Source organism: Dromiciops gliroides, chromosome 3 (assembly GCF_019393635.1).
Source record: "Dromiciops gliroides isolate mDroGli1 chromosome 3, mDroGli1.pri, whole genome shotgun sequence".
Lineage (NCBI taxonomy): Eukaryota > Metazoa > Chordata > Mammalia > Microbiotheria > Microbiotheriidae > Dromiciops > Dromiciops gliroides.
Genome location: NC_057863.1, coordinates 366239711 through 366267610, shown reverse-complemented (window position 1 = coordinate 366267610; position 27900 = coordinate 366239711). Strand labels below are relative to the sequence as shown.

Sequence of the window (27900 nt, the reverse complement as noted above, 5' to 3'; positions counted from 1 at the left end):
GATTATATTGGCTGTTTATTCATTATTCTAATTAAGGGAAAATTAATTCCATAGTTTAATTTTTCATTTTTTCCTCTACTTCAATAAGGAAACTAGTAAATTGATTTCTCATATTATTCATAAAATTATTATAAATAGAGTAAAGGTTAAATTTTATGTGTATCATCATAAGGGAAGTTTAGATGGAATCTTGATTGTATTTATAATTTTCTAAAAACTAACTGCAAAGTAAACTTTATCAATTCTATAGTAATACAAGTATACTTTGGTAAGCCTTGTTCAGAAAGATATTTGATGATGGTCAGTAAAATCTAATTTAGAATAGTATGTAATATTGTTTGAAACACATAGGGGCTAATATAGTAGAATGCAGATAAATGTCCTGAGTCACAAACTCATCTTGGGGATATTATATCCTATGCTTGTTAGCTCTTTGGAAAGAATATGAAATTTGCACAATTTTCCCAAGTCTCCATTTTAGAGTTGTAAAACAAAACAAAAAGCTAACCTTTTACTACAATTCCTCATTTCATCAGATGAAAAATAGTGAAGAGATGGCAACTTTCAATTCTTTGCCCATCAAAACCCATAAAATTTTAGAAGAAAAAAATTATGGAAAATAGCATATAATGATGAAATTAAAAGAAAATACAAATGAGATGTTGTTTTATGGTAATTTTTTCCGGGAAGACAACTTCAGGATACTTTATACAACAAATATCCATTTTCTCTCTATTTTAGGTGAATTGAAGTGGGTTGATGAGTTAGATACTGTTCAAATTTTTGAAGTCTTTATGAAGTCTTTTGATGAATGACAAGCAAAAGTTGACTAAATTTATTCTGTAATACTCTTCTTTTACAAAATATAAACTTCAATCTAATATGTAAAGTCTTATACAACCATTTTCCACCCTATCTTTCTAGGCCTATTTCACAGTAAACCTCATCATATATTTTTTGTTTCAGGCAAATTAACCTACCAGTCCTGACTCTGCTACTAACACTTTTGGCCAAATGACAATATCTCTGGGCCTTCATTTTTTCTCAGCTTTAAAATGGTGCAATTTGGTCTAGTTGATTTCAAATGTCTATGATTTAACCCTACACTCCATCCTCAAATTACCTTCTATTTATCTGTGTGAATATTTTATCTACTGTCTATATCCCCTCCCAAGTAGAATATAGCTTCTTGAGACCAGGGATAGTTTATTTTTGTTTTATGTATCCTCAACCCCTAGTAGAGAGCCTTGAACATTTAGGTGTTTCATCCATGTTTGTTGAGCTGAATCAAATTGAATTCTTGCTTTAGGGAGGTAAAAAAGGGACTTATTACTGGAGATATCCATTGCATGACGTACCAAAATATAGTGTTTACATTTTTAAGTAAATATTCAGAAATAGGAGAGTTGCAATTGATTCAACCATAAAGCTATGTTAATAAAAAGGAAGAGAAATATTCCCTTTTCTTCGTGCATTACTAATCTCACATGGCAGGAGACAAAGGTGATGTTTCAGTGGTAGACTCATGGCTTACCTGTACCATTATTAACAGTGGTCTGGATTGCGGCTTCTGGCCCCATAGTGTCATATTCTTCCTTCATTTCTTCTGTGAAAAGAAAAGAAATTCCTCTTTAGCAGTTGTACAATATAGAAGGACTTATAACACCAAGCATGCCAACTGCCAGAACAAGGAAGATTCTTTTAAAGGAAACAGAAAAAAGGCTTATTGTAGACCACTAAACAATAGCTTTGTTAGGGCAATTGAATGAATCCAATTGCACTAGCTGGACAAGAACTTATTTACTTTAAACATTACTGCAAGCTTTGAGGAACAGTAGTACTTATTTGGGGGGAAATGAAAGGATTTTTTTTTTCTGATAGAAGTTCCAGTTGACAAACAGGAGAAAAGATACCACAGTTTTTTTTTTTCAATAAGCAGGCAGTTAAAACTAATTTATTTGTACTTGTGAGAAAAGGAGGCAGGCAATCTAAAATAGTGATAAGTATGGATACCTGGTACCACATCAGTATTTCTCCTTTTATTTTTTTTTAAAAGAGGAGGCCAGTTTATCAGAGGGGATGACAGTAATCAGATATATCTTTGGTTTAAGGATTTTCTTTTAAACATCATCTGTGGAGCCAGTTTGTAGGATGACCACTCTAGAGGTACATGGCATGAGCTATTTTCTTATTTTCCTCTAAAATTCCAAAAACTTGTTTCCCTCATTCCCTTGCACACTAACCTCTTAAATGTAGCATTTCTATATTCTCAAATGTTCACCAACAGGCAATCAATAGCATTTCATTTTCTGATCAAAGAAACCTTTGAAGTTCCCAAATCATAGAACTTGGTGTTTTGATGAAGAATATGATATGTAATATTTTAAGGGAGGGGATTGAATGTTAAATATTAATTATTACCAAAAAGCAGTTTTTACAAAATTAAAGAAACCTGAAATGAAGGGGAGTTTGGAAAACAGAGTAAATTTAGATTAGTCCAATTTTTCTAATGTTAGACTATATAAGGACTCAAAGAAGTACAGCTAACTTAAATTCTTCCAAGTATATTGAACATTAAAATTAAACTACATTTTTGCAATAAAAATTTCGATGAGAACAGAAAATGCTCTGGTACCAATCTATCTCCATGACAATGATTTTATTGAAAACAAAAATCATATAAACAGGACCCATTCTTTGTGAATTCCTAGATTTGTAATCTCATAGAATTCCTTGGCTGACATATTCTAGTAGTAATTAGTTGGTAGAATAACAGGTTCTAATTGTATCATTCTAACCAACACTAAAGCACAAAATGACTTAATTCAGAGCTTTATAAGCAGTACACAATACTGCAGCATAAATATACATGTTGATGCATTTGGAGCTTAAAAACTAATGAATGCTCTTAAGTTAAAATACACAGGTATAAACAGATGCTAACTCCATTACCAATACACATACTATTCATGTCATTTGAAAAATATTTGTTTAAGCTATACAACAGCCTTGATTTAATTCCCAGACCTACCCTTATGCCTTGTCTGAGGAATATTTTTCCCAGAGACATTTTTCATATAAATATTTAGAAGTTCAGTCCTAAGTAATAAAGTATCACCAATTACAATAATTGATCAGGAAAACAATTCCCTCATCTGATATTTTTATCAGTCTCTACAAGAAATTAAATTAAGGTATTTCTGAGAAGTTCAGCACTAGATATAAATAAAGCTATTGTGTCCTTCCTTGCTCATCTCATGTGATTTCTGGTAGCAAAGAGTCACAAGAATCATAAGTTTTCCATCTGAGAGCATGTCAAGTCACTGAGGGAAAAACAGTTAACAGTGGGGTTTTTTTCTTGTTTTTTTTTTTTTTGCATAATACTGGTAATACTAAAGATTTCTGCTGTACTTCCTCATTGTTATTTTCTTATGAAAAAGTAAAGTGAAGTTATAGCAGGTGATTGCTTCTCAACTTAATAAATACTCCTATACAAATATCCAACATTTTGCTTTGTATGGGTTGCAAAATTAGATTCTGCAGCATTTATTTTGCTACTGTCTTCGTATTTCAAAGATTGCACAACTAAGTTCTTTCAGGGAAGTCAGTTGAGATGGCACCAACTTTTACCTAGAATTTACCTTATTTCCAACAGTGTATGTCTGACCTAATAGCTTTGTAATATTGAGTTCCGTTTATCAGAAAGGAATGCCGTGCTCTTCAGCACTCTAAACATGATGTATATGCATGTATATTTAAATCACAAGTGAGGCTATATTAGAAAGACATTAAAAAACCTCTATGTTAGAGTTTTCTCCATCTGAATTGATAAGCTTGGCTTTCCTTCTGCCTGGCACCTAACCTTTAAAACACTATTCAAAACACTCCTGACTCAGCGTAGTATGTCTAAAACCACAGAGTATATTTATTTTGAAAACACTTGTAAAAGTTTGCATTTTCCAGCCACCCTTGGGATAAAGGTTTGTAAAAATAAAGAGCACTTTCTCCCTTAAGATGAAGAATCCTTGAATAAGCAGAAAGAGGCCAAGACACAGGTGATTTATTTAAGTCTGTGTCAATGATCATGATGTCATGGTTTCCAGCACACTGTGTCCACCCCATTGTGGGACGAAAGAATGTCAAGGACAATTCCAAACACAAAACTTTGATTGTGCTGAAACCGGAAAAGCACAGTAAGAACTCCACTGCGCTCTTCAGTTCAAAACCTGCATCCTGCAGACAAACTACAGAACGCATGGGAGAAAGAGCAAAGGAGAGAGGGCTTATCTCAGAATAAAGCTATGTGCTGAGGTATGATGGTAGACAGCCAGGCACCAGGGGTAAAACACTACTAAATAAAACAGCACCAGAATTAGAATTATTGTCTATATTGTGTGTTTTTGAACAATAAATAAGAAAAATATTTTATCAGAAGGAAAAATGTGTTATCTGAGAGTCAGGATAAACAATGAGTAGCTTTTTAAGACCAATTTCTTTTCATTAGACATCAAGGCACCACATCAGAGCACTTTTAGAACAATAAAAAAAACACAACAATAAATCATTACCAATCATTAGAACTAGACAGGTAATAGCAGGGTAACTTTCTTGGACCCAATAGCCAAATAGGATTAGGGATTTACATTTTATTTAATTATTGTAAGACCAGAATGCTAGTTTATTTACCATAAAGGTAAGGGCAAAGAACATTGCTTGTTCATTTGTACTGAAGGCATCATTAACTACAGGTGATCAACAGGGTCTGTAATGCATTCATATGGATTATTGTATATGAAAACATTTAGAATTATGATCCATGACCAACAGAGAAAGCTGCCAGGATATGAGAATATTCCAGCCCAACATCAGTGTTTTGATTGTATTTTTTTTTCAACTGTGGACCCTAATTTTTAACAAACTTTTTTTTTAGAAGTTTGGACCTGTACATTTGTCATATCATTATTAATTATTCCTTTAATGGTGGAAATTCTAGTAATTGGTCCTTACCTTGATTTCTAGATATTAAAATTTAAAGCATCAGAACATTCATTCTTATAGCCCTGCATATCTAGTTCATTAACAAATATGAATAGCTAACACCAGCTCATTTAAATAGTATGTCTTACATGAGTTCTCGCCACACTCTGTTTCTGTCACACTGCTCCCAAGAATCATTGGCTCTTATTATACATGTAAATGGCTATCATAAAAATAAAAATTTCATTTAAGATTGTTAATGACTTCTGCAGCAGTCAGACTTCCTTTAATGATCATCCTCTGCCCTAATTAAACGTATTTATCTTTCAAGCATCTTTGGCTGAGTTCTCCCTCATAGTTGAATATCTAAAACCTTAAGTCTTAATGGATATAACGATAAATGTTTATGTGTGGGATTGCTAAGATTCTAGAAACCTTCACCAAAAGCAAAATTCAAAGCTGCAAGAGTAAAAAACTTGGCACATTGGCTCAGGAAAACTAAAAACAAACGCATTCTACTCGAACCACCATCAGTCTTTTTACATTTAATTTTCTTTACTAGTGGTAGTGCTTTTATTACCCTTTTTCCAGTGTACAAAACAATTACTCTGACTTCATACAGTGTTTTAGAGTCTGAAATACCACAAAAGGATAAACGTAGATGATTTTGTTCTCTTATTTCCTATTTTTTCCCCAGTCACATTTAAAAAATGCCACTGTTATTTACTTTGTAAGAGAAATAACAAGGTAGAGTCAAAATGATGATAGTTCTCATCTGGTCCTCAGGGTAAAGAAGGGAAGACACAACTAGAGAAGACTTTTGGAAAATATATTATTTTAATAGGACACTTTACTATAGACAGAAAAAAGAAGAGGAAATAAGACTAATTCTCCCCCTCCCCCCTTTTTAAACCTTTATTATAACCAGATTTAGATCTTCGTTTCCATTTCTACAGTGATGCACATGAAGTTTCACTTCTAACATAATTTGTCTTGCTTTTATTATAGTTGGCCTATACCCATTCTAACTTCCCCTGGAGACTCCCACCAAACAGCAGGAATCATTATCAAGTACTTAACTGTTAACATAATAAGAAAGCTACCTGACCAGGTAGAAGTGTGAAATCACATTCACACTTAACAAAAGGAATGATTAGATAGTTGAATTACAATAGGAGGTGTCAGACAGACACTGAACTACATTAAACTGATAAATAGTTATTCAGTTTGAAATGCCATGGCATTTCAATGACAAACCTTAAATTTCTGTAGGTCAGTATATTCTTTATAAACATATTATATATATATATTTCAGCATATATAATAAAATATTTAATATATATACATAATATAACATATGCAGTCATATATATGGAGTTTTACCCAAATTGAGTGGTATAGAAGTACAGATTTTGATCATTGTATACAATCTGCACCTTTTAAATTATGGTATCAATGTTTCAATGTTTTGTGTTAATTCATCTTAGTTCAACTTCTTTCAAAACAGAAATGGAAACCCTGCTTAAGATGTAAGTGCTGTAATGTGATAATGCTACTATCACTTCATGATCTGTCATCAGTCAGGGTATCTCTATTCTTCAATGGCTAGAGAAGATAATATGTTAATTAGATGCTTGCAGATGCCACTACTGGGAAGTTAAATGAGCTAAAGAAGTCCCCAGGAACCAGGTTAGCCCTGGATAGACTCACCTGGACCATCTACAGAGGCTTGAAGAATCTCATTGTTGTGCCAGGTGTGTTCTACTCACCTTCTCTTATGTCATCTTCCTCGTCCTCTCTTGGCAAACAGTGCTTGGCTCACATGTGGGGAGATTCATGGTTGGGTACCACGCTAGCTGGGCTTGTTCCTGATCCCAGCGTGTTAGCAATACCTTCATCTTCAGCAATATGGAGCTTGTCTTCCTCATCTGTTTCAGAACCCGTGTCCACTACATTGTCATAATTCCCATACTGTGGAGAAAACACAGAATACACTTTGTAAGCACCCCTGGATATGTCACACACTACTCGTTGTTTAGTTAAAATAGAAAATAATTAATCTTTTCATCATTAATTACTTAAACCATGTCAGAAAATATATTAATAACTTTAATGTTTTTAGCCTTTTTATACTTATTCAATTATATATCAACACTTTTCAAGATTTTTTTCATTGTTTTTAAGAAGGCCTGAAGTTTTCTTTGTTGTTTTGTTGGTTTTGTTTTTGTTTTTTACAACAACAGAGACAAATGTTTGAATGTCTATCTAAATATCATGATTTTACACATCTGGACATTGCATACTTTCAATCCATGTTGAAAGTTTATACTTATGAGCAGTTCACAATTTCATTAGCTCATTGAACCTGGAGCGCTTGTTATACAATGGGATAACCTATCAGTTAGCTTTTTACATTTGCTGTTGCTTTAGTCTTCTTGTAGATGTTTAGTCACACACATCTGTATGGACAATCCGTATATACAAATATATGAGACCATACCCAAACCTGTCTGACCTGCAACATTCACCAAGACTTATTTGTCATGTGCCAAGCCCATTATATCCCATGCTTCTAAGCAGAAAATGAGGAAAAGCCATATCTTCTGGGTCATTAATACTACTATTGAGATGTCTTCATAGTGCCCATAATTACAGAAGATTCAAAGTGACACAGGCAAGACCAACACAAATGTTAAAATAACTCACAAGAACCAGAGAGCTGCTTTTGCAGCCCTCGGTCCCAGAAATGCTCAGTAGCTTTTCTAAATAGGACAGCTGTAATAATGGTCTGTGAACTCAATTGAAGGTGGCTGTTTCTGAATTAGTCAGCCCTCACAAGGCTCTCGGCCTACATGCTAGTACATAAATTGTCCACTTTACCACCAGACAAGAAAGATTAGAGTAATAAACACGGGGGCATTAGCTCAGCTAGAGAAACACACCAGCCGTTACGCACACACAGGATTGCCAAGAACTGTTAACCCCAACTCTCCAGAAACACACACACAAAACAATTTAGAACCATGACATCATGGGATCGAGAGAGAGAGAGAGAGAGAGAGAGAGAGAGAGAGAGAGAGAGAGAGAGAGAGAGAGAGAGAGGGAGAGGGAGAGGGAGAGGGAGAGAGGGAGAGAGAGAGAGGGAGAGAGAGAGAGGGAGAGAAGAGAGAGAGGGAGAGAGCGCAAAGCTTGTGGGAAAAAAAGCGCAAACAATTCTCAGGTTCATTTTGATTTCTCTCTGCCTAATAAAGCAATCCTCTGCTAAGTTATCAACTGAGCCATCTCAGTGGCTCTTGCCAACTATCGGATTATACAAAAGTGACAGAAAAGGAGGAAAAAAATCGAAATGGATTGTATAGCAGATTCATAATGCTTTCGGAGAATTCTGGAAAACACGTCTAGTTACAAATTTTAGTCAGTCATATCTGTTTGCTTTGACAGGTTCCCAGGGAGTAAAAAAGGAACAAAAAGAGAGAGATTTTTTTTTTTTTGTCATGTGAGGCTGGGGACAAAAAGATTACACCGTGCATATCTGCTCATATATGATCTTTGTATAATCCGCGGGTCTGCCTTGCCTTCCGAACAACTGCACAACAGGTGCAAATTAAATGAAAAACGGCAGCCAGAGCCAGGCAAAACAGAATCTGCTGACCTGGTTTGAATACCAATTGACGGGGGAAACAAAACCTTTTTCAGAGGTGTGACCACAAGGGCTTAGGCAGTTCAGGCTGGGTAATGCCCTCAGAACTACAAAAGAGAGATATTCTAACATCTCTGCTCTAGCTGTGTGGTCCAGATATACCTTAGTACAATCAATAATGTGCTTCCCTTTTTTCCTAGTGACTGAGATTTAACCATTTCTTAGCAACAAGCAGAAGATTCTTTACAAATTTTCTGAACGCTGAGTCAGGGGGGCTACAACAAAAGCTCTAAGGCCTGGGAACTTTCAACCCACCTCCTAAAAAGTGATCTCTGGGCACAGGAGGAATAAAGAAAGGTTCAGGGAGGAGTGAATAAAATTATCTAAGGCTGGACAGGCATTAAAAGGCCTTTATCCTGGAAAAAAAAAAACCCATGCCTTTTAAGGTCTCTTTCTGCATGGACCACAGTAACCCATGTGACATGAGAGTGTTCCTGCAGCAATACAATTGAAATATTTTCTTGAGGAAAAAAAAAGAGATAAATGATTTATGAACAGCCCTTGAGGAGTCCCAAATATCAGAACAATCTAAACAAGCAATGAAGTCATGTCTCACTATATAGGGTCAGCAGTAGAGCATCCATCACCTTCATAGGCCAACAATACTTCACAACCTTTAGGGTTCTCTCTCACAAATAGTAGTAAATACTTTTAAACTAAATAAATAACTGCTGTCAAGTTCACTTACAGAAGCAGTATGCCATCTTTTCCAGGCCTGTGTTAACTACAAATGCCCTGTCCTATAAGCCATCAGGATGATATGATTTTCTTTTGAATTCCAGGTAAGACAATTCATGAAAAAAATATATTTTAAGAAATATATGTTCATTCCATTCTACTTTTTCTGGTTGACCTTTTGACAATTAAATATAAAATCCACTATGATCTGGTTGTATTTCTGTTTTTGCCACCCCTCCACCCCCACCTTGAACTTTTCCTTACTGATGCTTGTGTGAAGTCTAACTAATAGATGTGTCCATTATAAGCACGGGAGAATTTTTCACAACAAAATACTCTTCATGCACATAACAAATAAGTGACATTAAGAGGATGGATTTTAAACCTCATTTCACATTTTGGAATCAAAATAAGCTAATTTTTTTTTACCTTTGTTTACTTTGTGATCAGTTTGCCCATCATCATCACCACTGGCCCCTTCTTACCTCAGCTATGTAGCTTTGTCTCCACAGAGAGATCTTTATTTTTCCCAGTAACCACAAATACGCACTTCAAATACGGGTCATTGGACAGAATATGTTAAGCATCTTTTAGACCAATTACTATTTTTGAACTTATGATGCATAATTTTTACTTCTCCTCCTACACAAGGCAACTTAGCTTCATGCATTGGTTCTTAGGTCAAATAAGCAGACTCATTGCACGAGTCTCAGCAAAATTTTACACATGCATTGGAGCTACATGGCTGGCACAAAAACAGACTGTTACTTCAAAACCACAAAGAAGTGGGAGCCCAAAGAATTCACTCTCTGCAATTCAATAAACAAGAGGAAAGATGTACTGTTTGCTGCTCAAAATAGACACTAATTTTACATCTGTCTCTGAGGCACAGCAAAAAGCCAACTAAAGAGCAGTAATAAATGTCCAAAAACAGCATCAGTATCCAAAACTTCTCACAGTAATCTTCAGAGGAATTAATTACAATTCTGAGTAAACAGTTGCATTGGCAAAATGCACCCATAATTATATACAGGTACAGTACTGTATTGCAGGGAAATTTGCCATGTGATACCATGTTTACACAATAATTGATGGATAAGATAAAACTATTTGCATATGAAGGTGCATATAAATTATTGGCATTGCACACAATTTTATGTAGAATCATATTAAAGTTTTCATTTTCTCAAAAACTGTATGTGTAATATGGGGTTACTAAAGGGTATAAAGCTGATACTTAAATTTGCTTTATAGCAAGTGGGATTAGAAAGACATAACTGAATATGAATTCCCTAAAAAAACCCCTATATTTAAAAGGCCTCATAGTTTATCTATAATAAGCATTATTTTCACTTCACCAGATTGCATTATATTAAATCGACCCTATTTTTTCCTTTCAAGGTAATGATACTCCAAATTGCATCACTGTATCAATTAATTTTACAGTCAGAAGCTAAACAAATAATGGTTCCTCTATTGCCTATTGAAATAACTTTATTTTCCTATTTTTGTACTTCAATGACAAAAGTAATATAACAGCAGTCAAACGTGAACATTTTGTAATGTCCATACCTGCTGAAAAATTTCACCATTTATAAAAATGGCCTATGATAGCATTTAAATGTTGCTGATAATTAGCTTGGCATTTTGAAGTAGCAGCAATGTTGTCTTGAGGAAGACCTACACATGTTACCTAACTAACCCCTTTTCATACTTATGTGCTTTCTCTCCATTATTCTGTCAGTTACAATACAAATAAGACATCAATGGCTAATGTGTTACATGCAAAAGAAACTAGTCTTAAAGGGTTATCTGCTGTCTCTTCATCACAAGCAAAATTCTCAATATCAATGGGATTATAGAGACAAATATCAGATAATGGGATAATCCTTTAAGTTAGCTAGTCAGTAAGCATTTATTAAACACTTACTATGTGCCAGGCACTGTGCTAAGCATGGAGAATACAAAGAAAAGCAAAAGATAGCCTCTCGGGGTAGCTAGGTGGCACAGTGGATAACACACTGGCCCTGGATTCAGGAGGACCTGAGTTCAAATCTGGCCTCAGACACTTGACACTTACTAGCTGTGTGACCCGGGCAAGTCACTCAATCCACATTGCCCTGCCCCCAAAATCCAAAAAACAAACAAACAAAAAAGACTGTCCTGTTCTCAAGGAGCTCATAGTCAAATGGGGAAGATAACATGCAAACGACTATGTACAAACAAAGAGAAAATAAATTAGAGATAAGGCTTCTCAGAGAAGTTGGAATGCTAACAAGAAAGCAGGAAACGATGAAGAGAAAGAATATTTTGGGAATACGGAATAACCATTGAAAATATTTGTAATCAGGAGATGGAGTATCTTGCTAAGGAACAGCTAAGAGGACATTGCACTGAATTACAGATTTAGGGATGGGGTAGTGTGTGTGTGTGTGTGTGTGTGTGTGTGTGAAGTATAAGAAAGATGACTGGGAAAGGTTTGGGGTAGGAAAAGGTTATGAAGGGCTTTGAATGTCAGGGGAAGTTTTAATATTTGATCCTGGACCATAGTTTATTGAGTTGGGGAGGTGGGGTGGTGTTGACAAAGTGAGGCCAGCAAGACTTTGACATACCTCAATTTATTAGTTGCTACAGTTCTTCTACAACTCACATTTCTTTTCTTCTTTATTGTAATCATCATCATCATCATCATCTCTTTGATTCTTACTATGTGCTAAGCACTGAGGTTACAAAGTTGCATGCCCTGCCTTCAATGAGCATACAATTTAACTGAAGAGATAGAACTATTAAGAGAGAGATTATAGTTTCTTTTTTAAAGAAACTGAAATTTCCTTGGTAAGGAAGCTTCAAGTGTGGAAATCCTTCTACCAATGCAGTTCTCTGCAATTTATAGTCTTTCTTAGAGAGTTCCTGGGGTTATTAAGAAGTTAAATGATTTTTTCACAGGTATACAACAATATGTGTCAGTAATTGTGGCTTTAAACCCAGATTCTTGAATCCGATTTCTCTATTTTGTCAAATCACCTCTCAAATAATAACAAAGATTTCAAATAACTTTTGTAATCTGTGCTTACAGACTCTACAAAATAAGAAACTCACTTCTCAGTTTCAAATAAAAGGGCAGGATATTTTCCCCTAATCTTCTTGAGAGTTGATGGTAGTTTCTTCCATGTAAATGAGAGACCACTGCCAGGGCAGTTGTTAACAGAATATAAGAACATTCCAAATAAGATATAACCAAACCTTTTGAAGCTATTTGGGAACAATGGAAAGAGTTAAAGATGTTAATGGAAATGGAGAATTGAAGTTTCTTCAGATTATCAGCCATTGAAACAGACATACTTAACTTTTTTCCCTAATGTTTTTTGCTTTGTTATTATCATAGACAGAAAATTTTTTTAATATGTTCTAATCATAAGATGACACAAAGAATCACTCTTGAAGAATTTGGTGTTCAAATCCTGACTCTGACACTTATGTGTAACTCTGCCTAAGTCACTTAAACTTAAAATTGTTTCACTTTTCTCATCTGTAAAAAATCGTTCTTTTTATACTTATAAGGTTGTGTGAGGAAAGCAATTTGTAAATCTTAATGTACCACATAAATGAACTATTATTTTCTTTAATAGTTACAAAGGAGGTTACCAAAGGAGCTAACTCTTGTTATAAAACTTGTTATTAGGTTCAACAATTTATTTTATATATATATGAACTTTGACGTGTATCATCCATAGTAGTTAAGTCCTAAAGAATTTAAGAGAGTATTTACATTTCCTTAAAGCTAATATGCTTTGTGATAATTGATGTTTGAATCAATGAATCAAAGGGTTCCTTGCACTCAGTTTTTTAGAATGCTATTTATGTCCCTCGGCTTTGGGGAAGAGGTTATTGGGAGTTTCTGGTGTAGTTGTCACCTGAACTATGACCTTTTATTACTTTCATTTTTTTTCAAAGATTCACTTCCCAGGTATTGGTACTAAAGAGGGCAGGATGTGACTGTTTTTCAAGAATTCGACAGAACTGTTCTTGTTTTCTAAGAGAGATATATCACAGACTTTACTTCTTTATGATGGTGACTCTCTTATCTTTGTACATTGATGGTGTCAAGATTCACAAGACCAAGGTCAAGGTCAAATTTTTCATGTAACATTGGAGGTCTGGTGGTTCACCAGGATATAGAAAAATTCAAACATTAAGGTTTCCGCCTCTCCCCCTTAAATCTGCCACCTGTTTTTATACTCTGTCTCTATGGGAATGAGTTCCATGGACATTGACTTCTCTTAATAATGGGAATAATCAGTACCTCATGCAAACCACAATTAATGTACATTTAGAAGAAAAGTTCTTTTCAAATACAAAATATTGAGAGTGAAGATACTAACAAGTACAAAATATTATTGCAAAACAGCTACGGTTAACATTCTGTAGTGAGTTCCTTTTAAACAAACTAGTTTGAGTCACTTCAATTTTTTATCTCTAGAGTATTCAAAATGCATTGATGTTCAACATTATATATTACTGAATTGGTAAACATCAGCCTGATATAAACAAGAGCAGTTTTGAATTAAGGGATAAAATGTTTCCCACTTCAAATTAGTTATGCAAAAGCATGTGCATATTGGATGAAATGTTGAGAAGAATTTTTCTACTGTCATGGTTTACATAGCTAGGAGCAACTGTGCTAGATCCCTGGAACCCCAGATTTCAGATCAGCAGGTATATTGGAGGACTTCTAATTGGGAGGCAGTATGACCCCAATTTCCTCTAGGACTGCTGACAGGCTAAATACCTGCTTCACAAGTATCAGTGTTTTCAATATGCTACTGAATAGAGATTGATATAAAACTGCACCACAACAAAAAAGGTAATAATTGTGTTAATTTATATCATTTTCCCAACCTTTGCCTTGTGAGAGAGAAGGAAATGGAGAGTGGCAAATAAGTGTAAGAACAAGACCAACCCCCAAGGCCTCATTACAATAGGGATTGGTCAAAGAATATACAACATTCAGGTCAGTTATCATTCAATAAGACACTGTATTCTTAGGTCACAATGTTTCCAAATTAACTTCATGCTCACCCTGAGACTGAGAATTTGTTTATTTTTATGAATGTAAACATATACACTTTTTTTTCCTGTATATATAAAGCTATAATAGTGTCCATTAACCTTACCTTCACTTGTACCAAAGGAAACAAGACTGTATTGATGTTGCAAGTGTTGGCATGCAGACACTGAGTGCATTCATTACCTCAGTCTTTAGATTTTTCAACTTGTACTTTCCATCCTTTAGGAAATTAGTCAGTTTCACTTGTAGTTCTACATCCATAATATTCTTTCCCTTCCAAGGAAATAATCTTTGACTAATTTGTAATTCAAAACCCAAGTCATAAGTGTGTCTTTGATGACCTAGGTGTGGGGGTGGGCGTGGACCTTCCTCAGCAAGGCTGCAGCAAAGGAATTCTGAAAAAAAGACACTTGACAATTGCTGACTTATATGTTTCTATGTACATGTACATCTATTTGCCAACAATTCTGTAATGATTTGTTAAATATGTCAAGTGAATATGTGTCTCTAAACAATATGCCACAGAAAAAGATTTTAAAGACCCTCTCTAATTATTAGGATGATAATTCAACAACTTTATTTTAAATCAACCAGCAGAAAGGAAGAATTGAGTCTATATAGAAAAATACACTTATTATCATGCTCTGAAGGATATTCAAGAGGAATGTGAAAATAACTGTAATTTATTTAGGACCTGGAAGTATGAAATATATAAGCTACTGAACCATCAAAATTGTTTTGGTGTTTTTTATCTGACATGAGGGCAGACCTTGTCTAAGCTTTAAGTTTTATAGTAATAAGACTTGGAAACAAAACCTTGAATAAACTGAATATAAAGAAAGGGGAAATGTGTCCTTGTGTAAATAGATATTGTGTCTATCACCTTCCTCTGAAAAGGTTACACAACTTTAAAAGCCCATAAAAGTGTAAAGTCAGTAACTGCCAGGGTATGTTGGAATGTTCTGGTAAAAAAATAAACATGAAATAGAAAAACTCTAACAATTCTTTCTGTTTTACAGTTGCTCCACCCCTACATCTCAACTGTAATTGTACAGTTTCTCTAAGATTTAGATACTAAGTAAAATATAGTTTTAGTTATTTTAATCTTTTGAAAGTTCCCCCCCTCCCACCAAAGAGACCTTAATATGAACCCCTACCTTCTTCTGAAGCAGTAACAGCTTGTCCCTTAAAGAAATATTTTCCTGCCAAAGACTTGTATGCTTCCATGAAAAAGAGGACGTAGTTCTAGCCTGTCCATAAAAATAATTGCTTTCAAATATCTGTCAGTCCAGCAGGCCTATTGGTGCTTCTTGGTTTCCAGTTTACTGTTGTCAACAGCAATTCTGGGGTCTAAGAAATGTTACATGTAGATACTGTACTGCTTCCTCACCCCATCAGCTGTAATAATGGAAAGATCAGCTCTGCTAGAGGATAACAATTCTCTTTGAGGCAGCCAGGGGTTGTGGATCACCTGAATAGCTAATGGTGAGGGTGTGTGTGTGTGTGTGTGTGTGTGTGTGTGTGTGTGTGTGTGTGAAACAGAGAAACCATTAAGGTGGAAATGAAGACTCAAAAAGAGGTGTTGCTCTCTATACAGCTATATAAGAAGATTTTGTTGTGACAGAAATCACATGAATATGCTTATTTTGATCATGAAGTCAACAAGTTTAAACTACTGGTCATTCTTCATTTCATCAAAGGCAAAAGAGAATTTCTTAAATTCATGGACTTCACATCCTTAGTCTAAGGATCTACCCTGAATAAAGATCATGCCATTGGACAAATGTACAAAATAATCTCTTAGTTATGATCTTTCTTAACTTTACATCTCTGTTTTCATGCTGTACCTGATATCTAAAGAAGATAGGCAAACCTTAAAAACTTTATTTCACTCTTCAAATGAGCCTTCTTAAGGATTGATATGGAATCACTATCTTCTTGGACTGATGGAGGTGTCTCGGATCTTTCAAAGTGCAGTCATTCCTGCTAACATATCCACAACCATAGTGGGCGCCGGTTTTCAAAATAACGGCCATTGCAACCTCACAATTGACAAAACCAGACAACGGTGAAAGGGACAGTGACATGGCAGACACAAAAGCTCAACACATTATGGCCACTCTAAACAGAGTACAAAAGCAGAGAGTCAAGTGATGTGTAAACCGAACACATGTGAGGGGAAAAAATATTGAATTAATTTCTGTCATGAGGCACTGACTAAAGCCAGGCTCTAATTGAATTACTAAACTCCATTTTATTTGCTCATGCCCAAACAACAGCTGGGAAAAACACACACACACACCACACACACACGACACACACACACAAAAACTTAAGGTTTGCTCAACTGTTCTGAGGTTACCACCTTTCCTCACCCTGTATAAATCCACCATCTGTGCTCACAGGCACACATGTTCCATGCTCTCAACCAATTGCACTGAGACCCTTACCAAGCACAGAAGCCAAGAAAGCACAAGGACACAAAAGCTCCCCAGGCTGCTCCCAGGTCTAAAGGAGCGAAAGGGGGAGAAAAGATTCTTTTGCTCATATGCCAGGTGAGATAGCCTGGTGCGTCCTCTCAGGCCTCGACACGCGTCAAGTAAAAGAAAGGTTAATAAATTAGAAAATTCAATTTATTTGATAATTTCCCAGAATAATTAGAGTTAATATGGTTAATTAATATGCAAATCTCTTCAGCAGATGTTCTGCAAGCAGGGCCTGTGTGAGAAAACAGCCTTTGCTTTCTCCTACGTGATTTTGGCTGTCAGTTATTGTGGGTATAATTACTGTAACTAACCATGAATACTACACAAAACCTTTGGAATATAAATTGTTACAGTTCTAGTTCTGCACAAGCTGCTACTTTTCTGCAATAAAAGCGAACAATTTCTTTCAGAAAATAGGAGCCTTTTTGTTCCTTTCTTGATTTAAAAAGAAAGAAATGAATCAAGTAAATGGCTTATCTTTTCTATGCATAATTAGGTCAGTATTATATGAACATTCCAATGAGCAGTGGTACAAACGTACATATAAAAATGATAGCTCAAACCACCTGCAAAATCACATAAAATTGTTTTATCAGAATCTTTTTCTCCCCACCCAGAACTTTGAAATGCTGAATGTCTTTCTTTCCAACATGCCAACATTTGTAAATTCAAACGGATCTACAACTTATTAATTTTTTTCTCAAAGATACAAAAGAATAAAGTGGAGTAAATGTTTTAAAGTACATAAAAGGATCAACTCTTTGGAAAGAACTTGCAAAGAGTTTTTAACTTTAAAAAAATACTTTCACTTTGAGTGAATGTATGTGTGTGTGTATTTGTTATTCATCTGCTATTAGGCCCAAAATGGCCCATACTAGAGTTCATGACATCGTCTTCTTATATATTCCAAAGTGATGAAAACTTTTGTATGTTATAACAATTTACTTAGGAAAGGTACGGAATTAATTTTTAATTTTGTTCATAAGCAATCCTTTCATTGTGGAGAGATTTTTCTCTTCATCTGAATGATATTAAAAGCAAATAAATTTGTTTGGTCATTTTTTTAGTCATGTCTGACTCTTAGTGATCCCATTTGGGTTTTCCCTGCCAAAAATACTAGAATGGTTTGCCATTTCCTTCTCCATCTCCTCTTAAAGGTGACAAAACTGAGGTAAACAGGGTTAAGTGACTCGCCCCAAGGTAACATAAGCTATAAGTGTCTGAGGCCGGAATTGAACTCAGTCTTCCTGACTCCAGACCCAGAACTCTATACACTGTGCCACCTAGCTATCAGCAAATAAATTACCCAAACAACTTTTTTTTTGTAAGGGAAAACATTAATTTGTAGATACAATTTAAAAATCCAGATTATTTTACAAGTATCGTCAAAGTTTACATGCAGATTACTGAATTATAATAATAACATACAGTCAGGATGACCCAAAGTACAGAGGGCCAGACTATACACACATATTAAATGTGTGATAATGGCAAGTTAATCAAATTCTCAATGTTCTAGGCAATGCTTTAAGGCTATAAGTCACAGAAACATAGCTGACCTACACTGATGAAAGAACTTCCATGAGATTGATTGAAATTACAGCTTCAGACCAAAGAAAGACTTTCACTACTACTATGATAGCCATAACTGCTATGAAGATCATAGTGGTGGTTGTGGTAGTGATAGTAATACTAATTAATAATAATCACTATAATGATGTTTTTATCAAATTACCAAAAATAAGTTATTTTATCCACCTATACAATAGTCTAGAATGACATTACAGTATGAAGAATAAATAACAGGAAATCAGCTGTCCAAAGATTGTTTTTATCTAAACCACATAAAAAAAGATGAGAACACGATGGTACATAATATTGAAAATAATCATAATTTGTATGGCACTTGAAGGTTTTCAAAGATATATAAATACACATGCACATATATCCTTAATCCATACAACAGTCTTGTGAGGTAGGTACCATCATTATTCCTATTTTTACAGATAAACAGGCTGGGGCAGAAAGAGGCCAAGTGTTTTGCCCAGTGACTCATGGCTAATAGGTTTTGAGTTTGGATTTGAACCTAAATCCATAAGTCTAGTGCTAGAAAGCAGACCATGGCAAAGAAACCTCCTTCAGTTCTACTTTTTTTTTTTTTTAAATAATTCTTTCTATTTAGGGGGCAGCTAGGTGGTTACAGTGGATAAAGCACTGGCCTTGATTCAGGAGCACCTGAGTTCAAATCCAGCCTCAGACACTTGATACTTAACTAGCTGTGTGACCATGGGCAAGTCACTTAACCCTCATTGCCCTGCCAAAAAACAAAACAAAATAATTCTTTCTATTTAAATATTTTGACACACTTAAAAAAAAATAAAATGATTGTTCCATTTTCAGATGGAAAAACTGAGGCATATGTAAATGATCTCTTATGCCCAAATTTAGCAAAATCAGTGGAGGAGCCTTTCAACTGTTAAAACTATTGCTGGTTTAAATAAATGCTTGCCTTACAAAGGGTCTTAGGCTTATTTTGATATTCTATGTCTAAATCAGAGCCAAGAGAAATGAACCAGATGGGACAGACTCATACATGATTAAAGTTGTGAAGTGAAAATGTTATAATCTCTCATATAATTTTTAGCATTTTTTTGCTAATAGATGGCTAATCAATTGAAATTATTCTGAAAGGCATTTGATAATACCTTCATGAAGCAACTCTTTCCCATAACTGTCCCTGATCCCCAAACCTTCCTCCCCCTACTCTTTTTCACTGAACAGCATGTAACTAAAACACTCCAGCTGCAAATTTACTCAAGCACAGTGATGTACATACTTGTAACAATCTAGCTGTCACGGATACAGCTCTGTTAGAACACCAAAACTCTTATCAGAAGGACTGCTAGAAAGCTGGTTGCTGAAGATACTTCTCTTTCCCTAATTCTGTTTTGCTGGCTTCAGTTTTATTAGAAGGACATCATGGCCTGGTGCCAGCACAGAATGGCTCAACTGCTTCTTGCCCTTGTCCCTTACCATCCCCCTCCTTACCCTCTCCATCATTTTCAGGTACTGGAATTTGCTGACACTGCCCGCTTGGCAGCTTGAATGCTGGGAGTGGCCAAAGTAAGTCTGATAGTCACAGTACATTGCTATGTCCATCTCACCCACAAAAAAAGAAAACAAATTATATTGGACATGAAATCCAGTTCAATGATTCCTACAGACTCCCTCCAGTACTGAAAACCAGAGCAAATATGTATACATATGAATATATACATAGATATAGACATATATGTTATTCCTTTTACTTAAGTAACATTTATATCAGTATTAATATGGTCAAAGATTAAACATAGATAGAAAATTAAGTATGATTTCACTGTTAGAAGAGATAAGGAATGTCCCTCAAACATAAAAAAGATGCCACTGATTTAAAGTAAACAAACTTTAAAACTCTCTTTAAAATGTTATTTACTGACCAAGTCCTCCCTAACGTTTCTTTTAAAAAAATGAGGCCACCTTTTTTCTTATGTTGGCCTTCATTTTATCCATCAAGATTATCTGCTTGCTGACAGCTGCATGATCTATGACCCCATACCCTAAAACAAAAAGCAATTTGGAAGCAACTATGAATTTTATCCATTCTCCTGGTCAAAGGGATCTTATGAAGTATTGATGACACATCTTACTGAGCAGAATAATACTGCACAAAATGATACTAAGATGTTTAAGACTTTTTTTTACTGAAAGTTATTATTCAGAAGTTTACATAGTCTGCAAACACTTATCAGGAGCCTGAGCAAAAAGTACAGAACCTACGTTTCAATTAAGATACAATGGAATGTTAGAGGTTTAGGACAGATAAAACTAGTTTTCAAAGTTCGAAATCATCCTTGATGATAAAAGAACTACACAAACGAAGATGGATGTCTTTTGTGGAGGTGGAGTCCTGAATATTTACATCTGGATGATAAAATGTTATCAGAAACTGGTTTCCTAATTTATTATGGTGACAAGTCATGCAATTATGTGTCTAGTAGCTTTGGTAAAAACCTTTAATAGGTCAGAATTTTGCTTAATCATATTTGCTTTATTGACTGAAAAATGGTGATGAAAACTTTGGGCCAATGCCACACTGAGATGGTTAAGGGCATCTCATTGTCAGTTTTCTCAGCACTGAGTTGCAGAAGTTTATAGAACCTACATAATGCGTAAGTCAACACACACTAACTGAGCCGAACACAGTATTCAACTGAGTCAAAAACAATCTAAAATGCATGATCTTCCTAGATTTTAAATAATAAACACATGTACTTCTAAGATTCAGAAGTAGAACCCTAAACCTCATTTACTTTACCAAATGTTTTTTGTTAAAGAAATGGCCAGCACACACCGGTTATACATATTACATAGTTAACAGTTGCCTTAAAGTAATTTTGAATTCTAGAAAAAAGGCAAAGTATGGATGTGTAGAATCATAGATTCAAATCATGTTGAAATTGTTCAGAAATTCAAATTTCCTGCCAGCGTTTTTCAAAGAGATACATTTTTAAAGTCCTGTAACTTTTCTCATTTCATAAAGATATTTTTGACAGTCTGCTAAAGAATGTTTCTTCCTTTCAAAGAGGTGTGCACTTTTGTAGAGAGAGACATTTACATGTTTTTAAATTTTATTTTCCTACCATATGACTGATGGAAAGTATCTCTTAAAACTATCTTTTTTTTTCAGAACTCTATTTAAAAAACCTCCTTTTGAGAATCCCCTCCCCCAAAAGTTTATGTGTGCTTTAAAAGAGCTGAAAACTTCAAGCCTGAACTTGCTATTTCTGTGACAATCAAGTTTTGTGCCTATAGGAAGAGAATAATTTAGCAAACAGATATGCTGGTAAAATCGTATACAACTTGTTCCCTTTAAAATACCCAGTTTTTTTAGTAGGACTATTGAAATAGTAAGTTTTCCTTGGACTCTGGTGATGATTCACTTGAATGCATATGCAACTCTTCTGAGATTAATGCAATGCTATCAATGTTGACATTTTCCAAGGCTTCCATTTTTGACTGAAACTTTAGATTTGTTCACAGGGAGAAAAAAAAACACACCCTAAAACATGCTAACAAAAACAGGGATACCAGCATTGTATCTTCAAAAGAAATTGATGTGAAAACTAAGAATGTTTTACTCAGAATGTAGTTTGAGAATAAATCATAAGACAAAGGGGTATTATCTTGACTGGCAGAAACCTGGTATTTCAAAATGTTTAGGAATTTTTAGCTAAAGAATCAGCAAAAGTTTTTGTAGCTGAAGGGCCATATGCCCATTTTAATAAAAGGAATCCATAAAAAATAAATTACTTTTCACTAAGTATATGCAAATTCCAATGTAAGCAATCAGTGCAAAATTAATTTTGCCAGAACTGATTAAAAGCATTAATAAATCTATATGCAGTATTGCTTCAATCTGATACTGTAAATTTATTATACTTCCTGTAAGATTAATTATAATGCTACAATAACATATTACAGTGCCAAAACATATTACTGTACATTCTGTTAATAACAGTTAAGCGCAACCTGAGTTGTAATTATGGACGGTAACAAAGTAATTTGATAGTGATTGTTTTCTTTAACTGTTAATGTTAGATGGGAAATAAAATGTGTATGTGCTTGTGTTCATTATATTTTTCTCTTTAATACAATACCTAATTAAAATCATGAAACCCCACTGCAATTGTTCTCACAGATTCCTTTCACTTTTCTGCTACCCACCAAAACTGTCAGGCTGCCTGAGATAAGAGAAGGTTAAAAACAACAGTTTAAGTTATTCAAGGTTGTTTGGCATTCTTGTCCTGAACTAAAGACATGCTTTCTTTAAAATGTATTTTTTAAATACAGTTTTGTACTGCACAGCACTCATCTCTTTGGATCTTCAGATGACACAGACAAGCTCTCCATTTTATTCCCACATCTCACAAAGAAATAATATAAAATCCTCCAGAGTTTTGTGGTGACAGTAGGCATCCCAGGTAACAAAACAAAGGAAGTGATCCTTCTTGAAGAAATGAAGCCACTTTCACACGGAAACACTTTGAGGGGTAATTTTATCCAATTAAGTGATGCTTTTCAACTCTAGAATTAAGCATATTTCACAATGATGCTGAATCCAGTTGATCAGAAGCATGGAGACGTCTATAACTTGTGCCCCTTCTATTTTGTTGTTCTTTTTTTGAAGCAGAATGAAACTGCGCATGCACATAAAACTTAAGGAACACTAAATCTCATCCCCTTTTTAGCATACCACACACAAACTTTGGAGAGGCAAACAGGTTCTGGAGAAATACCAAAAGAAATTATTCAAGTTAAGCTGTTTTTTGGATATATTACTTGATTAAGCCTGAACACAATGAAAAAAACAGTGTGAAGGCACAATTCTGAATGGCATCTGTGCTCAGAGCTTCAGAGGACTGCTTACTGTCATAAAACTCTATGTGTCACCAGCTGGGGGTCGAGGATTTAAAGATGTCAGGGGACCTGGTCTCTCAGATGGGATAAAGATCAGAAGGAAAGCTGTCCAGGTGATGCCCAAGCCCCTGAACAGGCCTATCTGCACTCTCATTCAAATGATAATGAGTGTGTAAATCACATCTGTTCCCCCTCTGTGCCTGTATCCTTGTCACCTGAATAGCATCCCCACCAGGTATCAAATGAGCTACAGGAAATAGGTTTCCTTTTATCCAACTTCACTCTGAATGAGAAAATGAGCACCCTGACAAGGAGGCCCACAAACCAACAGGGATTCAATCTTAGATTTCATCATATAAAGAATGTTTAATTGTTAGCTGAATGTTCAGCCAGTGAAGGGGAACGCCAAGGTTTTGATACAAAGATAGCTGTCTGGCTGTTCACTGTCCAATTTTTGAATAGCCTCAGAAAAGGAGACTGATAATTAATAGTCATTGACTTTTAATGATCTAATATTTAATACTAATGGGGCAACACCTACATACAACTCAAGATCAGCAGTTCTTACCTCTGTCTTCCCTTAAGTATCAAAACAATGCCAACTAGACAGTGCAACTCCTAGAAACATGAGAGTCTAATATTTTGCAATTAAAATATTTGTAAATGTTTAATTTTCTAAAGCAACAATTGCAAAACTGCAAAGACCCTTTATTTATACTTTCATATGTAAAGGAAATTCTGATCTAAGAATGTATTTCACCTCTGGGTTCATCATCCCTCCTCTTCTATCATTTCTTTCCTTTTTTTTTTTTTTTGATCAGAGGCATGAAAGAGTGAGTAAGTGTGAATGCTTAGGTACCTGGGGTATGGAAAGGTGGTAATTAGCACAGCAGGATAATTGATGTGTAGATTGCAGCATGAACAAATGCTTTGACTTGTTTGTTCTTCTCACTCTTCTACATTCATTCTCTCTTCTTCCCCCCCCCCATCTTTTTTTTTTTTTTACCCAGCCTAGCTAATGAACACCTTACCTGCTTAGTTAAGCTGATAAGGATATACATTAATCTAAAAGGAAGCTCCCTGTTCATGTAGATGACACTCAGATGGTACCTTTTGCTTTTGCTTGTTAAACATTCTCCTCTTCTTCCCCCAGAAAAAACAAAAACAAATGGAAAAAAAAACCCACGTTGATAAAGGTGAGGAAAGAAATCCCAGAAAATAGAATTTAAATAAACCAGGAAGGACTGGTTCTATTTAACTAAAGTTCTATACCTGGTTCACAATCTACTTTTATTTAAATCTGGGTTTTATGGGACTTCCTTACCACTTGGAGAGAATTTGATTACTATAATTAATTTGTCATTCCATTGGTTTCTCTCTCAGATGGTCACTTTTTTTTCATGGATTTAGAACTCATCCATAATTTTGCTTGGGGATTAAACTTGTCACATCAGGCTTCTGGGTGAAGCCATGATATTTTAAGCTTCCTAAATGGAAAGAAACTTTCCTTTTTTAAAAAAATAAAGCTTTCAACATTATATAGAGATTTGCATGTATCTACTGCTGAGATCCAGATCTTTAGTTTCAAATTCTTACAATGTGAGCACAATTTCCTTTATGAAAAAATTTTTTTGAGAATTATCTGGGAGTAAAGAAATGAAAAATCAGTTCACAGATCCAGTTTTCTCTCTGTAGACACTATTTCACCTGAGTGGTATTTATTGTTTTCAGAGACTTAGAAGTACATATTTGGGGATTACTCATTAATCCAGAGGGACACACCTAAACATTCTTGTACTGAGTAGGGAATATAGTATTAATTATAATATCAGGGGAGAAAAACCATCTATGCTTTTTACTTCTTTTTATCTCTGATTAGCTTCTATACAAGTTGACCTTGTACACCCGCCCTCCCCCCAGATATTCAATGATCATTAGTGATTTTTGCTTTTTTCTCAGATCATTCCCTCATGCATGGAATGGGATTCCTCTTCCACACCTGTGCCAAATTTCTCTCTTTTAATGACCATTTTTTCGTTTAAGGCTGAACTCAGATGTTACTTCCCCCCAGTGAGGTCTTAGAAAACATCCTCCTGTCCACTTCCCTGAAGTAAGTTTTTCTCAAATTTCTCATAGTACTTTGCCTGGATTTCTCCTTTGCACTTATCTCACTTTCCCTAGTAACTTAGTAATGACACACTTACCCTTGCCTCTATTAGATTATAACTCCTTGAGAGAAGTGACTATATGATATCTTTTTATTCTCAGCACCTAGAAGAATGTACTGCACATAGTAGGAGCTTGGTAAATATTTATTGATTTTTTTCTTTAAAAACTCTCCAATACAAGTTAATATGGTTGGTCATAAATCACCACACACACACACACACACACACACACACACACACACACACACACACACACATTGGGTTTACAGTTCTCACTTTAAAGTAATTGTAGCTCTGCCATATTCCCAAGAGAGTAAAGAACTGAAATGCTTGAGTGACTTTATAAGTTATTCTGTTATGCTAAAACTCATATTCCAGGTGCAGCAGAATGATAAGCCATAATGTGTTAGCCAAAGTTTTCTATGGTTGTCTATATAATATTGTCAGTGGATACTGGACTCTCAGTGAGAAATTTATGGCACTTAGGCATTTTCTTAATCAGTTGATTTGTTTGGTTTCTGAATGTAGTACAGTACTTAGCACAGTTACAGACATAAAGGTACTCACTAAATATTTTAAAATTTGATTTGAATTAAATTCATTGAAATGAAATGTGCACCGTGGTCTTCTTGAAAATAAAGTCTCCAGAAACTTTTCCTGGATTACCTGATTCTTGCTAGCCTTTCTATAGAATTTCAGTTAAAGCTAGGAGAACAGATCACTTGAACAAAGTGCTCTACTTCTAATGTGTATATGAACTGCTCTGAATTCTGGATTGTGTTTTTTAGACATAGTTGCTACTCTTAACTCCTGATTGCTATTTCTACTACTTTGCTCATAAACTGGCTGCCTAGGTTCATTTTTCTCCATAATCAAAAGACCTGCAGTTCCTTCAGTGGGAATTCCTTCCACCGAGGCAGATCAGAAAGTATCCATAACTTATCATCTAAGTTTCCATGACCCAGAGAATCTATTGTCACATAGTTAACCAAGTATAAGAGGCAAGAATTGAATCCAGATCTTTCCGACTCCAAGTGCATTATCTTATCCATTGGGCCATGCTGCCTCTCATTCTCCCTATTATGTATCTGAATAAAAATGAATGCAATTACTCATATCTCTTTCTAGTTCTGTCTCCTTTTTTATGTGTACAGTTGTATTTCCATCAAAGATAAATTAGTGAACTATAAACAAATTCGCCTGACCACTTGAACTTGCTACGCTGCATTTTCCTTGAGACAAGGTGGCCCTTAATTTGGGGACTGATGAAATTTTTCACTTTACCTATTTGGACTTGTTGAAAGATAAAGTGAAAAATAGAAGTAATTGGTGTGTTAAGTCCAGGTGCAGATGGTTGGTCACCTGTAGCAAGGGGGCCACCATGAATGCCAAGCAATTCAACAAATTGTATAAACATATATTAAGGGTTCATGCACAAAACAGTGGAGAGACAATGAAGAAAAAGATCATATTTTCTGCCCTCAAGGAACTTATAGGCTATTGGGGGATAACAATTTCACCAATAGTCATAATTACGTATAATTATTGAAAAAAAGGTTTGTGATAGTCCACCATGATTTTTTTTAGAACCAGTTTTTAGACAATTTTCACTCTTTGTTTGTATATTTTGTGTTTTTAAAAAGGGGCCAAAGAAAGCATTTGATGGAAGTTGGAGAGAAGTGGAAGAAGGAAACAGGCATTTAAAGAGCCTACTATGTGCTAAGCATTACATTAAATTGATTTACAAATATTATTTCATTTGATCACCATAACAACCCTGGGAGGTAGAGGTTGTAATGATCCTAATTTTACAGTTGAGGAAATAGAGATAGACAGAGGTTAAGTGACTTGCCCAGAGTCATACAGTAAGTATCTGAGGCCACATTTGAACTCAAGTCTTCCTGACCTCAGGTCTAATGCTCTATTCACTTTACCATGCCTCTAGGAATAGTGAAAAGAACATTGACTGATTTGGAGTCAGAAGACCTGTTCAAAGCCTGGCTTTCCTATTTAGTAATTATGTGACTTTGGGCCTGTTTCTTAATAGTAAAGTGAGGTTGGACTAGATACTGAATTCAAGCTTGAAATGTAAGCCTTTGAAGTTGAAGAACTTTTCTTGAAAACATTGTATAGAAGGGTATATAGCACTTCCTTCTTAGAAAGATTTTGTGTCTGATGACATTCATAATGAGCAAATTCACAATGGATAAAAATAGACTATATGCTGCTGGTATAATTTCTGGAGGACAGAAAATCATGCAGAAATTAAAGGGAGGTCAGTAGGGGGAAAGACATAAATCAAGGAACAGATAAAAATTTGCATCACATACTTTTCCCAATTCCATCATGAAATTCCCAATAGTA

At 35.1% G+C, this 27900-nt stretch overlaps 1 protein-coding gene across 1 annotated transcript in view; it reads right to left on the bottom strand.

The window, feature by feature from the left end:
- Nucleotides 1-27900, bottom strand: part of ZEB2 (zinc finger E-box binding homeobox 2) — a 147243-nt gene that overhangs the window by 40139 nt on the left and 79204 nt on the right. The window contains 3 exon segments of the mRNA XM_043998608.1: nt 1535-1606; nt 6688-6744; nt 6747-6971. Of these exon segments, the coding sequence (XP_043854543.1) occupies nt 1535-1606; nt 6688-6744; nt 6747-6971 (354 nt within the window).